Here is a 15,880-nt window from a genome sequence, read left to right on the forward strand (position 1 = left end):
GCACCACTCAGCAGAATCTGGCCCCAGCCTCTTGCCCTCCACAGCTCCTTTAGCTCTTGCTGAGCATTGCTCAGCTGCCCTCTGGGGCTGCTCTTCTGCAGGCTCCACAGCCCCAGGGCTCTCAGCCTTTGCTCCTCACAGAGCTGCTCCAGGCCCCTCAGCATCTTCAGAGCCTGCCCTGGGCTCTGTCCAGCAGTTCCCAGGCTCTCTTGAGCTGGGGAGCCCAGAACTGGAGCCAGGACTGCAGCTGTGGCCTGACTACTAGGGCAGAGTAAAGGGGAACAAGAACCTCCCTGGACCTGTTGGCGACAGTTTTCTTCATGCTCCCAAGAAGGGGCAAGACACCCAGGTGGTGGCCAGGGTTGGATGCCATCCTTGAGGAGCCAACCAGACCACATCCATCCATCCATCCCTCCATCCCTCCCTCCATCCCTCCATCCATCCCTCCATCCCTCCATCCCTCCATCCCTCCATCCATCCATCCTTCCATCCATCCATCCATCCCTCCATCCATCCATCCATCCCTCCATCCATCCATCCCTCCCTCCCTCCCTCCCTCCATCCATCCCTCCCTCCATCCCTCCATCCCTCCCTCCATCCCTCCACCCACCATCAGCATCTCACTGGTCAGGGAGTTGACCAGGTCGGAGACAGAGGAGTGTGGCTCTGTCTTGCGGTCGGACTCATCGTGCGGCGGCTGCCCGGGCACCGGTGCCGTGTTCACTGCCTTGCCCCCGGCTGGCAACCTGGGGAAAGAGAGGCAGTGCCATAGAGGAGAGGGGCCAGGAGCCAAGGCTGAGACCGGGGCACCCCGGGCACCCTCTCCCAGCGGCTGCTGCTCCTGGGCCGTACCAGCCCCCGCTGCAGGCTGCCCGTTGGGCAGCAGGGATGCCCAGGGCTGTGCTGCTGGCGGCGTTGTGCCACCCGTTCCAGCCTACCAGTATCTCCACACCAAGGCATCCTGGCTGGCGTAGGCAGCTGGTTCTGTGTCGCTGCCAGGCACAGCTGGGTGCCAGCTGGTGCCCTGCCGCTTGGGCTTGTCAGGGCGCAGCAGCAGGTCCCACGCTGCCCAGGTGCCACCTTCAGCAGCTGCAGAACCCACGGCGATGCCAGGGGCACCCACTTGGAGCTGTGGCTACCCAGTCCCCACCAGTACTGGCTGCGCCCCACAGCCCCAGCGTGGCTCTGGGGGAGTGGGTGACCCACGGGTGCCCCACGCTGCGGTGAGGGCTCAGTGCCCAGCGCCAACCACCTCCTTTTTCTTCCGCCAGTGAGCCACCGTCCCAGTTGTCCCCACACAGCCAGCTCCTGGGGAAGGGGAGGGTGGGGTCGTGCTGGTGGCACCCAGGTGATTCCAGGATGGTGGGCACAGTGCCCAGGAGGAAGGAAAGGTGGGCAGCCAGAAGCTGCAGGGGGGGCACACACAGACAGAGCAGCGATGGAAGGGGACGGGCACGCAGCAAGGCCACGCTGCCAGCGCCGCTCAGGGACACCAGGGGGACACAGGCACGTGGCAGGGGGGCACAGATCCGAGAGGGAGAGGGGGATGGGCACACAGACAGGCACCCCACGATGCACCCCCACGCCACGGCTCCCGCCCAAGCCGAGCCACGGCGACAAACCAGCAGGGGCACCCACGCAAACGCACACACACGTGCCCCCCCCCTGCCCCCACCGTGGGCACCAGGCTGCTGGCACAGCCCTGGCACCCCGGTGGGGTCAGCAGGCAACAAGCCACAACGCATGCCACGAGCCCACGGGCCGAGCACACCCAGACACACGCCACTGGTGACGGCACACCGGCAGGGCACCTGGGGGGGACGGAGGTGGCACAGGCTGGCAGCCCTCTCACGCACCCGCACGCACACAGCTCGCCCAGCCCAGCCAGGTTGGCACCCAGGGAGGACCAGAGAGCCCGAGGCAGCTGGGGAGGCAAAATTAGGTTAACAAACACCAAACCACCGACCAAAAAGCCAAGAGAGAGGGAGAAGGAAAGCGGAGGAGCTGGCGGCGGTGGTGCCGCCTCCTGGGTGAGGCGGTGCCAGTGGAGCCGCTGGGTGCCGGGGTGCTGGGTGGCACGTGCCAGTGGAGGCCCAGGACAGCAGAGAAAGAGAGGAGGGAAGGAAGAAAACAACCCACAAACAACCCAAGCAAGAGAAAGGAGGAGGCAGAATCGTCCAGCGCTGGCCCTGCTGGGAGGGAAGGGGGAGAGAGGAGCAGGGCAGATGGACAGACGGACGGACAGAGAGCAGCTGGTTAGTCACTGGGACAGGAGACACGGCGAGGAGCCAGGCTGGAGCTGTTGGGAAGGAGCTGGAAGGAAGGAAGGAAGGAAGGAAGGAAGGAAGGAAGGGAGGAAGGAAGGAAGGGAGGAAGGAAGGAAGGAAGGAAGGAAGGGAGGAAGGAAGGAAGGGAGGAAGGAAGGAAGGGAGGAAGGAAGGAAGGGAGGAAGGAAGGGAGGAAGGAAAGGAGGAAGGAAGGGAGGAAGGAAGGGAGGAAGGAAGGAGGGAGAGGAAGGAAGGAAGGAGGGAGGGAAAGGAGGAGGGAGGGAAGGAAGGAATAAGGAAAGGAGGGAGAGAAGGAAGGAATTTGGAAGGAAGGAATTCAGAAGGGAGGGAGAAGGGAAGGGAGGAAGAGAAGAAAGGAGGAAGGAAGGGAGGAAGGAAGGGAGGGAGGGAGGGAGAAACAGGGATGGAGGAGACATTTGGAAGCAGAAGAGTGGGACAGCAGCAAGAAGCTGAGAAACAGGACTGGAGGAGACACCTGGGCAGCCAGCAGCGTCGGGTGGGCAGGAGAGAGCAGAAGGTGCTGGAGTCCGACCCCTCCACCAGCTGAGCCCTCCCATCCCATGGGATCCGAGGAGATGGGCAGCAAGGGGAGGTGGATGGAGGCCATGCATGGGGAGCAGCAAGCTGGAGCAGGAGATGCAGGGAGCAGGGCATGCAGGGTGCAGGGTCCTTCTGTGCCACAGCCACTGCCCCCCTCCCCCTCCCTCCTCCCCCCCACTTTCCCATGCCTGGCACCCAGCATCTCCCATCCCCTTGGCAGGCATAGCGTGGCACAGGGTGGCACAGCACCCAGTGCTCCCAGCATGGGCCAGTTGTGCAGCAGGGAGGCAGGGGAGGGAAGTGCTGCAAGATGGAGCCAGAGCAAGCCGAGCAGGGTAAAAATAGGCAGCGGGCAAGAGCGGTGCCAGTTCATGAAGGCGCCGGGCATGGCTTCACACCTCCTCCCTGCTCCACAGGGCATCAACACCTGCTCCTGGCCATGCCCAGCCCCTCTGCTCCTGCCAGCCCTCATGGCAGGGCTCTGCTACCGCTGCTGGATGTGGTGCTGAGATGCTGGCACCCCGGGAAGGCAAAGCCTTTGGTACCCGGGCCGTGCCACCTTGCTTGGAGGAGAACAGGGGGTGCCACGTCCCCCAGCTTGCTCTGCCCCACCAGATCAGCCTTGAGGCTCGAGCACATGCCACCCCAAGGATGTCTCCTGACCCATCCAAGCCATCAGGCTGGAGGTTGTGGCAGCGTGGGGCACGAGGCATGCATCGGCACACCGGGAAGGCAAAGCCTTTGGTACCCAGGCTGTGCCACCTTGCTGGGAGGAGAAAGGAGGGTGCCATGTCCCCAGGCTTGCTCTGCCTGGAAGCTCGAGCACGTGCCACCACAAGGATGTCCCCACCGTCCCCGGGGCTGCTGCCCAGGGCTGGAGGTCGTGGCAGTGTGGGGCACAAGATGGGCTGCAGTAGGAAGGGACATGGCTCCGCGGCGTCGGGAGGTGCCCTCCCTCTACCCGCTTGTCCTCCTGGCACAGGGCTTGCTCCTGTGCCCCCTCTCTCAGCATGCAGTCAGGGGGTGGGGGTGGGGGTGGGTCTGGCAGTGGGGATGGCAGGAAGGAGAGGACAGGGAAGAAGGAGGAAGGGATTGGGGCGCGGGAGGGACAGGGGGAGTCCTCTTGGCGCCAGCGCTCCGGAGGCGGAGCCGTGGGGGTGCTCCAGACGTCTCCGCGCCCGCCGGGGCCACCCTCTGCTGCTCCAACCTTCACGCTCCACGAGGCCAGCCTCCTCCTCCTCCTCCTCCTCCTCCTCCACCCTGGGGTTGAAGCCCTGGTCTCCTCCTCCTCATTCTCCTCCTCCTCCTCCTCCTCATCCTCCTCCTCCTCCTGCGGGACTTGCCCTCGTCCTCGCTCGTACCTCTTGTCCCCCTGAGCGTTCGACTCGTTCGGCTGCGTCCCAGCAGGTTGTAGGTCGGGGATATTGGCAAAGTCATCTTGCTCTGAGAGTCCCAAAACCAGGGATAACACCACCATCCGGCCTTCCCTGCCCGGGGGGGCCCCCCACGGGCAGCGGGAGAGAGAGAAAGAGAGAGAGGAGAGAACACAGCATCAGGCAGAGGACCTGCAGCAGAACCAGCAGAAGCAACCCCCTGCGGTCCCTTCAGCTGGGGGGCAAAGGGAGCCTGGATCTGCCTGCTGGCTCCTGCCTGAGAGGTGACGTCCAGGATGGGCACAAAGGGCTGTAGGGAGGAAGGTGTCAGCTCCAGTGAGGAGATCATCACCACCACCACCTCTCTCCTCCTCCTGGTCCAGGCAGGGAGGATGCTGAGGTCCTGCTGAGGTGGGAGAAGGTGCTTGGAGGGGTGAGAACATGCCCAGAGGAAGGAGAAGGTGTCCAGAAGAAGGAGAAGGTGCCCAGAGGGGTGAGCACATGCCCAGAAGAGGGAGAAGGTGGCCTGAGAGATGAGAAGGTGTCCAGAAGAAGGAGAAGGTGCTCAGAGGGGTGAGAAAGTGCTCAGAGGGGTGAGAAAGCACTCAGAGGGATCAGAAGGTGCCCAGACAGATGAGAACTTGTCCAGAGGAGGGAGCAGTTGGTCAGAGGAAGGAGAACATACCCGGAGGAATGAGAAGGTGTCCAGAGGAGGGAGATGGTGCCCAGAGAGATGAGAACATGCCCCGAGGGATGAAAATGTGTCCAGAGGCATGAGAACATGCTCAGAAGAGGGAGAACATGGCCAGAGGGAAGAGAACATGCCCAGAGGGATGAGAAGGTGTCCAGAAGAGGGAGATGGTGCCTAGAGGGATGAGAATGTGGCCAGAAGAGGGAGAAAGGTGTCCAGAGGGATGAGAAGGTGTCCAGAGGAGGGAGGAGGTGGCCAGAGGGATGAGAACATGCCCAGATAGCTTAGAAGGTGTCCAGAGGGATGAGAAGGTGTCCAGAGGAGGGAGGAGGTGGCCAGAGAGATGAGAACATGCCCAGATAGCTTAGAAGGTGGCCAGAGGGATGAGGTGTCCAGAGGAGGGAGGAGGTGGCCAGAGGGATGAGAACATACCCAGATAGCTTAGAAGGTGTCCAGAGGGATGAAAACATGCCCAGAGGGATGAGAACATGCCCAGAGGGATGAGGAGGTGGCCAGAGGGATGAGAAGGTGGCCAGAGGGATGAGAAGGTGACCAGAGGGATGAGGAGGTGACCAGAGGGATGAGAACATGCCCAGAGGGATGAGAAGGTGGCCAGAGGGATGAGAGGCTGCCCATGGGGATGAGAAGCTGCCTGGAAGGGCTGGGAACAAGGGACAAGAAGAAGGGAATGAGGTCCCAGCATCCTTCCCTGGAGGAGGAGGAGCTGGTGGCACCGTGGCTGAAGCTCTTTGCCGTCCCCTGGCCGCGCTGGCCCGGCCTCCCCGGGGCCTGGAAGCGCACTCACGCCGCGGCGCCGGGGAAGCAGGCGGGAGGGGAAGCGGAGGGCAGGGCAGAAAGCAAAGTTAATGGCTCGGGAAAGCAGCAGTGGTGGGAAATGGCAGAGGCTCCCCCGTGGGGAAGTGGGACAGGGCTGCTCTCCCCACCACCAATTAAGGCTGGAAGCGGTGCCAGGGCTGGGTAAACAGGGAGGAAGGCGCCCCTGGGGATGGCTAATGAGCTCCAGCTCCACGTGGAGGGAGTGGAGCCGGAGAGGAAGCTCTCGGTGGGAAAGGGCAGAGCCAAGGACGGCACCGACTGGTTAGTGAGGAAGAGTGGGGGTCATGCCCAGGGCTGGAGCAGCTGGGAGGAGACACCCCCAAGGGTGCTCCTGCCTGTCAGGACCTGAGCACTGCCTCTCCCAGGAGGCAAGGGGAGAGCAGGAGGATCCTGAGGAGGATAGAAGAGCTTGGGGGCAGGGGGGGGATGACAGTGGCTCCTGGGGGGAGTCCCAGTGTCACATGCTGAGTGCTGGTGGCAGCACGGGACTCAGCTTAGCCCTGGGTGGTGGAGGTTTGATGCAGGAGATAGGGTTAAGCCAGATTAAAGATCACAGGACTCTGAAGGCAGCCTGACAGGCAGCGATATCGGGGCTGAACAGACTCCCACCCCCCTGCACAGGGGCCACCAGAAGCGGGGCTGCCCCCTCTGTCACCACCTCCCTGGGGCAGTGTCCCTCCTCGGGGGCCATGCTGGTGCCCGTCCCATGGGCTGGGGCATCCCTAAAGCAGCCCTGAGCACCCACACAGGCTGGGACAAAGCAAAGTGGGGGAGTGTGTAAGAACCTTCCCTGAGTCCCCCCGGGCTGGGTGAGACACCCTTGCACCCCTTGGTGGGGCTGGATGGGACCTGGCTCTTCCCACACCCCTGGGGAGCGTTTGGCCATGGTGGTGATGGCTGAGAGGCTCTGCCGGGGTGAGTGAAGGAGAGCAGGGAGCAATGGGGTGAGGAATGGGGAGAGCAAAGTGGGGGAGAGAGCAAAGGAGAAAGCAGAAGAGAAAGGAGAGGAGAGAGGATGAAATAGCAGAGGAAAGAGCAGAGATATATGAGGAGAGAAAAGGAGAGAGCAAAGGAGATGAGAAGTGGGGAGAGTGTGGGGAAGAGAAAGGGGGAGAGAAATGAGATTAGAGGAGTAATTGAGAGAGGAATTAAGACAGCAGAGGAGAAAGCTGAAAAGAGAGCAGTGGGGAGAGCAGAGGGGAGAGCAGAGCAGAGAGCAATGGGGAGAACAGAGCAGAGAGCAATGGGGAGAGCAGAACAGAGAGCAATGGGGAGAACAGAGGAGACAGCAATGGGAAGAGCAGAGGAGAGAGCAGAGGAGAAAGCAATGGGGAGAGCAGAGGAGATAGAATGGGGAGAGGAGAAGAGAGAGCAGAGGATACAGCAATGGGGAGAGCAGAGGGGAGGAGGGAGCAATGGGAAGAGCAGTGGAGAGAGCAATGGGGAGAGCAGAGGAGAGAGCAGAGGAGAGAGCAGTGGGGAGAGCAGAAGTGCACACAGTGGGTAGATCAGAAACAAGCAGAGGTGAGAGCAATGGAGAGGGAAAAAGGGAAAGCAAAGAGGAGAGCAGAGCAGAGGAGAGAGCAGCGAGCAGAGCGCAGAGAGCAGCAGCTGCACACTTACAGGAAGGACTTCATGTCCAAGCCACGGTTGCGGATCTGCCCCACCACATGGTCCCAGCTGCCGGGGTTGGAGCCGCTCCGGCCGCCGGCCGTCGGGTGCTTGGAGCCGGCGGTGCCGCCCGGGCGCGTTTGGCCGCCGCCGCCGCCACCACCGCGGGGAGCCCGGGGGTTGGTGGCACCGGTGGTGGAGGAGCCGCTGTGGGCCTGGAGGTGCCCCAAGCTCTGGCTGGTGGTGGGCTGGCTGTGGTTGGCGCGTTGGTGGTGTTGGCTGAGGGGCTGCTGGAGACTTTGCTGGCGCATGAGCGTGCGGGGCCTCTGGCATTTGGGGTCTCCTGCTGAGGTGGGGATATACTCAAGGGTAGTGGCTGTGGACAAGGTGGAGTCCTCGAAACTTAGGGAGAGGAAGGGCAGAGGAGAGGAGAGAAAGGAGAAGAAGGTGAAGGGGCAAAATTGGAGGAAGGAAAAGAAGAGCGTTAGAGAGAAGATGCCCCAGCGGAGGGAGCGCTCCGGCAGCGCCCAGCGGATGCAGCCAGCACTTCTTCTGCCTCTCGGCCGCGGCTCGGGCTCGCCGAGGACGCGGGGCTCTCGCCTCGCCGCCATCTCACCCGGGCGCCCCGCCGTGCCAGCCTTGGCCCCCCGGCACCCAGGTGGTCAATGGGGATGGGGCCGGGTGCCCTCCCGCCGCCCCGGTGCGCAGCCGGAGCCTTCCCGGCACCGCCAGCCGACCTGGTTGCCTGCGAGCTAATTAGGGCTGCTGCGTGAAGGCGAATCCCTGGTGCCCGCTCACGTGCTGCCAGCCAGCCCGGCCCCGGCCCCAGCCCCAGCCCCAGCCCCAGCCCCAGCCCCAGCCCACTCCCTCCCAGTCCAGCACCCAGCCACCAGCACCGCCGCGGCTCAGCGCGCCCCCTTTTGCCGGGGCTGGGGGGGGGGGGCTGAGGGGGTCCGGCAGCGAGGGAGGGGCTGAGCTGGCCGCGGCTGGGAGACGCCACCAAGCTGGGTGTGCCCAGGGCCATGCCAGGCTGCCAGCAGAGTGGGATCCCAGTCCCTGGGTGATGGGCTGGGGAGATGCAGAGAGAGCTCCAGCGTGGGCCAGCTTTGTCTGGTCAACAGAGAGAGAAGAGCAGGCGGGAGGCCGGTGGAGGAAGCGGCGGTGCCATCACTGGCTCATGCAGCCAACCCCACAGGGGGGTAGTGGCACATGCATGGCACAGCCCATGCAGCCAGGCACAGCGCCGGTGCCCGCGGCAGCCTGCAAAGCTCACGGCCGTGAGGCCAAGGAGTCCAACCAGCCTGGCAAAAGCCCTTGAAGACCCTCACTGCCCTGCCTGACACCGGGCAATCACCTTGAGCAGCAGCCACCAACCTTACCCTGGTCCCCGTGCCACCCAGGGCCGGGCAGGGCGCCGGTTGAAACCATGTGGCAAAGCTGTGCCATCGTGCAACGCCAGCAGCGAGGGACAGAGAGGGAGGGGTGGGGAAGGATAAATAGCTCAAAACAACAACAACAACAAAAAAAAAGAGGTGAAGGAGGAGTGAAAAGTGAGAGAGAGAGAGAGAGAGAGGAGGGTGAGGTGGGGAGGGAAGAGGAGAGGAGGGGAGAGCTGGGACGGATCCGGGCTGAGGGGAGGTGGGGCACTGCCACCCCCCGCGGTGTCTGCCGCCGACCTGCTTTCGCTTTCCTATCGAATCCTAAATTAGTTCCATTTACAACCTCCCAGTCGCAGGGAACTAAATCTGGCTCCTCTCGGCCCCCTGCCAGCCGGAGGCGCGAGCTCCTGCCAGCGCTGTGCCAGGCGGCAGCTCGCCCTGCCCGTGCCAGCCCCGCTGCCACCGGGACCAGGGGAGGGGGACAGCAGCTGGACCCTCACCATGGCCCCCATCAACGCCCTCAAACCCGACGGCTCTGCACAGAAGGGATCACACAGAACCCCAGCACGGTGAGGGGCTGGAAGGGAGCTCTGGAGGCCACCCAGCCCCAGCCCCCTGCCCCAGCAGGGCACCCCCAGCAGCTTGCCCAGCAGCGCAGTGCCCAGGGGGGGTTGCCAGCTCTCCACACAAGGACACCCCACAACCTCTCTGGGCAGCCTGCTCCAGGCCTCCAGCACCCTCACCCCAAACAACTTTCTCCTCAGCTTCAGAGGCAACCTCCTGCCTGCCACTTTGTGCCCTCTGCCCCTTGGCCTGGCCCTGGGCACCACTCAGCAGAGTCTGGCCCCAGCCTCTTGCCCCCCCCAGCTCCTTTAGCTCTTGCTGAGCATTGCTCAGCTGCCCTCTGGGGCTGCTCTTCTGTAGGCTCTCAGCCCCAGGGCTCTCAGCCTTTGCTCCTCACAGAGCTGCTCCAGGCCCCTCAGCACCTTCAGAGCCTGCCCTGGGCTCTCTCCAGCAGTTCCCAGGCTCTCTGGAGCTGGGGAGCCCAGAGCTGGAGCCAGGACTGCAGCTGTGGCCTGAGTGGGGCAGAGTAGAGATGGAGAAGAACCTCCCTGGTCCTGCTGGCCACACTCTTCTTCATGCCCACACTGCCAGGTCCTTCTCCTTGGAGCTGCTTCTCAGCAGGTCAGTCCTGCCCTGTACTGGTGCAGGGGGTTTGCCCTCCCCAGGCTCAGGAGCTGTCCTGGTTGAACCTCATGAGGTTCAGCTCATGAATTCACTCACTTCTCTTCAACCCCTCACTCAAGCCTCCACCCTGGCCAGTTCAGATGGACATGGAGACACCAAAAGGCAGGAAGCTTTGCAGGTAGCTTCCACATCCCCTTAACCCTGCCCTCACCAACTGGGAGCATCCCAGTGCTCCCAGTCCATCCATTATCCACCTGCCCAGCTACCAGCCAGGACAGCAGAGCCTGTCCCCTCACCAGCACTGTCCCAGCCTTCATGGGACAGAGGCTCTGAGCCATCCTTCCCCCATCCCACCAGAACACTGCAGGATCCCAGGGGGTTTTCACTCCACCACCAAGCCTGGATAAGGCTGAAGGCTGCTCCCTCTCTTCCTCACCTCTCCTTTTTGCCCCCCCACTAGCCAAGTCCACCAGCACAACACCCAGCAGGTGACCATGGCTCCAAACTGGAGACACCCCCCAGTCTTTGGTGCTCCAGGAGGCATTTGGGATGTGCCCATGGCAGCAGGGGTGGCTTTTCCCTTTGGAAAGGTTTTCTCAGAGCCTTTGCCATCACCAGCAGCCTCTCCAAGGGTGCCAGTTCTGGGACCAGCAGAACCAGCAGAGACCAGAGAGGCAGGACGGAGCCCACGGCCACTAAATCCCCATCACCTCCTTCAGCAGAGCTCTGGTGGCCTCCAGCAGGGGTGGGTGACACCCAGAGCCTCACCCAAGCATCCCTGTGTGCCACAGCTCTGCTTTCCTCCCCTCCCTGCATCTGATGAATGCCTGATTTGGGGCTGGTGGAGCTCCAAGTGAGGTGCCAGTGCCAGGTCTGGGGGTTGTGCCATGGGTCAGGGGAGTACCACAGAGGGAGAAGGCTGGTGATGCCCCCACACCACCAAGATGGGGACATGGGAGAGCAGCCAGCAGCTCCTGCCTTTGGGGCATCACCAAGATGATGCCCTGTGCCCCAGGGAGCCTCACTGACAATCACAGAGCCATCGAGGCTGGGTAAAACTCTCTGAGATCCTCAAGTCCAGACTTCAACCCAACACCACCATGGGCACCAAACCATGGCCCCAGGTGCCATGTCCACATGCTTCCTGAACACCTGCAGGGATGGTGACACCACCACCTCCCTGGGCAGCCTGTCCCAGTGCTTGACCACTCCTGCAGCAAAGAAATGTTGTCCTCCTGTCCAGTCCAAGCTTCCCACCAGCTGTCCATGTGGTGGACAGCAACCAAAGCTGCTTGAGCCTTACAGCTGCCTCCTGAACCAAATGCTACCAAGAACCTCTTGTCATGGGCTGGGGAATGGCTTAAAGAATCAGAGGATTGGACTCTGGAATCCTGGACTTTGGACACCTGGAATACTGGGCTGGTTTGGACCTCTCATTCCAAGGACACTGAGGAGCTGGAGCAGGTCCAGAGGAGGGCAGTGAAGCTGGGGAAGGGTCTGGAGAACAGGGCTGGGGAGGAGCAGCTGAGGGAGCTGGGGGTGTTGAGCCTGGAGCAAAGGAGGCTGAGGGGAGAGCTTCTGGCTCTCTGCAGCTCCCTGCAAGGAGGCTGCAGCCAGGTTGGGTTCTTCTCTCTAGTATGGGGTGAGAGGGAATGGCCTCAAGTTGCCCTAGGGGAGGTTTACAGGAACACAGGATGTCAGGGGTTGGAAGGGACCTCTGAAGATCATTGAGTCCGACCCCCCTGCCAGAGCAGGGCCATAGAACCCAGCACAGGGCACACAGGAACACATCCAGATGGGGCTTGGAAGGCTCCAGAGCAGGAGACTCCACAACCTCTCTGGCCAGCCTGCTCCAGGGCTCTGGGAGCCTCACAGTGAAGAAATTCCTCCTCCTGTTGAGGTGGAGCCTCCTGTGTTGGAGTTTCCATCCATTGCCCCTTGTCCTGTCACAGAGTGCAGCTGAGCAGAGCCTGTCCCCTCCCTCCTGACCCCCAGCCCTCAGCTATTGATAGGCATTGATCAGATCCCTCTCAGTCTTCTCCTCTGCAGACTGAGCAGCCCCAGGGCTCTCAGCCTCTCCTCACAGGGCAGTGCTGCAGTCCCTTCAGCATCCTCACAGCCCTCCCTTGGTCTCTCTCCAGCAGATCCCTGTCCCTCCTGAACTGGGGAGCCCAAAACCGGAGGCAATATCCCAGGCGTGGCCTCACCAGGGCAGAGTGAAGGGGGAGGAGAACCTCCCCCCATCTGCTGGCCACATCCCACTGGCCCTCTTGGCCACCGGGGCACCCACGGGAGAGCTTCTCATCCACCAGCACTCCCAAGGTCCTTCCTCCAGGGGGCTGCTCTCCGGCGGCTCTCCTCCTAACCCTGCGCCGGGTATTTTTTTTTGCCGTGCCAAGCCCCCGTAAGGTTCTCAACTCACTTGGACAGGCTGAGCTTCCCTGCGGCCAAGTGACTCTGCACCGTGTGCCAGCGGCCCCGTGCCACCTTCCCCGTGCCAGGCTCGCTGTGGGCAGAGACGCTGCTCCTCAGGCCGTCCTCGCCGAGCCGCTGCTTCTCCCCGGGCCGAGCGTGGCGGTCCCCGGCCAACCCCGCGGCCGCCGACGCCGTCAGCTTGGCTCCCGATAACAGAGAGCCACTGGGGCCGGGTCGGCGGCCGGACAAACCCCCCAGGACGGACGGACGGACAGGACAGGACAGGACGGGACGGGACGGGGCGGGACGGGACGGGACGGATGAGGAAAGGTTAAGGGGAAGCCGTCGATAGGAGGACAAAAGGGGGGAGGGCGAGGAGAAAAAGCCGGAGCGGGACGGACGGACAAGACGGACAGACAGACAGAGAGAGAAAGAGAGAAGTCAGCGCTGCCAGCAACATAAAAAGAAGAGAGGGGGGAAGGGGTGGTCCTGGTGTTGGGAAGGGGGTGCCTGGGTGGCCTTGGTCTTGGTGAGTCCATCCAAAATAAAGAGAGGAGGAGGGTGGGAAAGGGATCAAGGGGGGACACACACCCCACTTGCTGGCAATCCAGCCCTGGGGGGGAGGGGGGGGCAACCCAGTCCCACTCCAAGGTGGGTGGCCCCCAACGTGCAACCCCGTCCTGCACCACCCCCAAGCATGATGAGGGCTTGGATGAGATTCAGAGAGGCACAGCAGGGGTCGGGTTGGAAGGGACCTTGAAGACCCTCTAGTGCCAACCCCTCCCTGCCACGGGCAGGGACACCTCCCACTAAGCCCAGGATGCTCAAGACCTCTACCCAAGGTGACCTGGAACCTCTCCAGGGAGGGAGCATCCCCAAACCTCCCTGGGCAACCTGTTTGAATGTCTCCCCAGCTCTTCGGGCTCCTTTCCAACCCAACCCATGCCCCTGTGTCTGTGTCTGACTGCTGGGGGCACATCTGCCCAGCTCTTCAGGCTCCTTTCCAACCCATGCCCCTGTGTCTGTGTCTGACTGCTGGGGGCATCTCTCCTTAGCTCTTCCAGCTCCTTTCCAACCCAACCCATGACATTGTGTCTAAGTCTGACTGCTGGGGGCATCTCTCCCCAGCTCTTCCAGCTCCTTTCCAACCCAACCCGTGCCCCTGTGTCTGTGTCTGACTGCTGGGGGCACATCTCCCTGGGTCTTCAAGCTCCTTTCCAACCCATGCCCCTGTGTCTGTGTCTGACTGCTGGGGGCACATCTCCCCAGCTCTTCAAGCTCCTTTCCAACCTATGCCCCTGTGTCTGTGTCTGACTGCTGGGGGCACATCTCCCCAGCTCTTCAAGCTCCTTTCCAACCCATGCCCCTGTGTCTGTCTCTGACTGCTGGGGGCACATCTGCCCAGCTCTTCAGGCTCCTTTCCAACCCAACCCATGCCCCTGTGTCTGTGTCTGACTGCTGGGGGCACATCTGCCCAGCTCTTCAGGCTCCTTTCCAACCCATGCCCCTGTGTCTGTGTCTGACTGCTGGGGGCACATCTGCCCAGCTCTTCAAGCTCCTTTCCAACCCATGCCCCTGTGTCTGTGTCTGACTGCTGGGGGCACATCTGCCCAGCTCTTCAAGCTCCTTTCCAACCCATGCCCCTGTGTCTGTGTCTGACTGCTGGGGGCACATCTCCCCAGCTCTTCAAGCTCCTTTCCAACCTATGCCCCTGTGTCTGTGTCTGACTGCTGGGGACACATCTCCCCAGCTCTTCAGGCTCCTTTCCAACCCATGCCCCTGTGTCTGTGTCTGACTGCTGGGGGCACATCTGCCCAGCTCTTCAGGCTCCTTTCCAACCCAACCCATGCCTCTGTGTCTGTGTCTGACTGCTGGGGGCACATCTCTCCCCAGCTCTTCCAGCTCCTTTCCAACCCAACCCATGCCCTTGTGTCTGTGTCTGACTGCTGGGGACACATCTCCCCAGCCCTTCAGGCTCCTTTCCAACCCAACCCATGCCCCTGTGTCTGTGTCTGACTGCTGGGGGCACATCTGCCCAGCTCTTCAAGCTCCTTTCCAACCTATGCCCCTGTGTCTGTGTCTGACTGCTGGGGGCACATCTCCCCAGCTCTTCAGGCTCCTTTGCAACCCAACCCATGACCTTGTGTCTGTGTCTGACTGCTGGGGGCACATCTGCCCAGCTCTTCAGGCTCCTTTCCAACCCAACCCATGCCCCTGTGTCTGTGTCTGACTGCTAGGGGCACATCTCCCTGGGTCTTCAAGCTCCTTTCCAACCCAACCCATGCCCCTGTGTCTGTGTCTGACTGCTGGGGGCACATCTCCCTGGGTCTTCAAGCTCCTTTCCAACCCATGCCCCTGTGTCTGTGTCTGAGTGCTGGGGGCACATCTCCCTGGGTCTTCAAGCTCCTTTCCAACCCATGCCCCTGTGTCTGTGTCTGCTGGGGAGGGGGGGACACCACGACACAAACCACAACCCCCACCCCCCCACTTTCCTTTCCACCCTCCCTCCCCCCCTTACCACCTCTCCCCTCCCCCCCTAACCCTTGGCAGAAGGAGGGGTTGCTCGTCTCCATGGGGCCGCCCATGGGGGGTGGAGTGTGTGGGAGGAGCGAGGAGCCGGAGGAAGAAGGGTGGGGGGGGAGGCAGGAGGAGGATGAAGAAGAGGAGGAAGTGTGGCGGAGGAAGGCGAGTGGGTGCTGCCCGTGTGGGGGTGTGGGGGGAAGCCAAGGCGGCGAGGAGGAGACTCACTTGAGGGAAAGGCGCGGGTCGCCGTAGGGAGCGTAAGGAGAAATGTTTAGGATAAACTCCTTGGGAGGGTAGGAGCTCCATTTCTGCTGCACTGTGTTGTCATTGTTATTCCAAAAGTCTCTGTCTAGATCGCTACGGAGGAGGTCGGAGACCATAAAGAAGAAAACAAAGGGAAGAGAAGGGGGGGAAAAAAAAAAAATGACCCAAACCCCTCCCCCCCCCCCCGGCAAAAAAAAAAAGCAACAAGAAACCGACCCCGAACCACAGCCCCAAAGCGAAGGGAAGTAGGAAAGAAGCTGAATTCCTGTGGGGGGAAAAGGGGGGAGAGGAAAAAAAAACATCTCCTGCTGAACCCTCCCCCCGGCCCCCCCTCCCCATCCCCTCCCGACCCCCCCCCCCCCCCCCCCCGCACACACAGCAAACCCAGCCCCAAAGCCTCCAGCCCCGGAGCGCTGGGATCCTGTGGAGAGAGCTGGGGCCGCGGTGCTGCCCACCCCGCGGAGCCGGCCACGGACACACGCACACACACACGGACAGACAGACGGATGGACGGAGCGGGGAGCGGCTGTGGAGAGACAGGGGAGGGAGGCTGGGGAGGAGAAGGAGGGCGGTGAGGGGTTAGAGAGGTGCCGGGAGGCGTGGGGCTGGGCGGGGGGTGCCCGGCGAGGGGGTCTGGGTGCCCCTGGCACCTGGGTCTGGGTGCCCCTGGTACCTGTGTCTGGGTGCCCCTGGCATGCATCTGCATCCTTGGCACTGTGACCATGTGTCCCTGGCACAGGTGTCTGTGTGTCCCCATCAGGTGTGTCTGTG

At 62.4% G+C, this 15,880-nt stretch overlaps 1 protein-coding gene across 6 annotated transcripts in view; it reads right to left on the reverse strand.

The window, feature by feature from the left end:
* SYT7 (synaptotagmin 7) overlaps positions 1-15,880 on the reverse strand; it is a 43,835-nt gene that overhangs the window by 5,814 nt on the left and 22,141 nt on the right. For 3 of the 6 annotated variants that reach the window (XM_054171928.1, XM_054171927.1, XM_054171926.1), the window contains exons 4-8: positions 15,071-15,202; positions 12,330-12,545; positions 7,353-7,742; positions 4,190-4,315; positions 611-746 (exon numbers count right to left, since the gene is read on the reverse strand). In XM_054171928.1, coding sequence (XP_054027903.1) covers positions 611-746; positions 4,190-4,315; positions 7,353-7,742; positions 12,330-12,545; positions 15,071-15,202 — 1,000 coding nt within the window. The remainder of the gene's footprint in view (positions 1-610; positions 747-4,189; positions 4,316-7,352; positions 7,743-12,329; positions 12,546-15,070; positions 15,203-15,880) is intronic. The other 3 variants (XM_054171930.1, XM_054171929.1, XM_054171931.1) reach the window with 2 other exon arrangements.

This window comes from Dryobates pubescens, chromosome 22 (assembly GCF_014839835.1).
Source record: "Dryobates pubescens isolate bDryPub1 chromosome 22, bDryPub1.pri, whole genome shotgun sequence".
In the NCBI taxonomy this organism is placed as follows: domain Eukaryota; kingdom Metazoa; phylum Chordata; class Aves; order Piciformes; family Picidae; genus Dryobates; species Dryobates pubescens.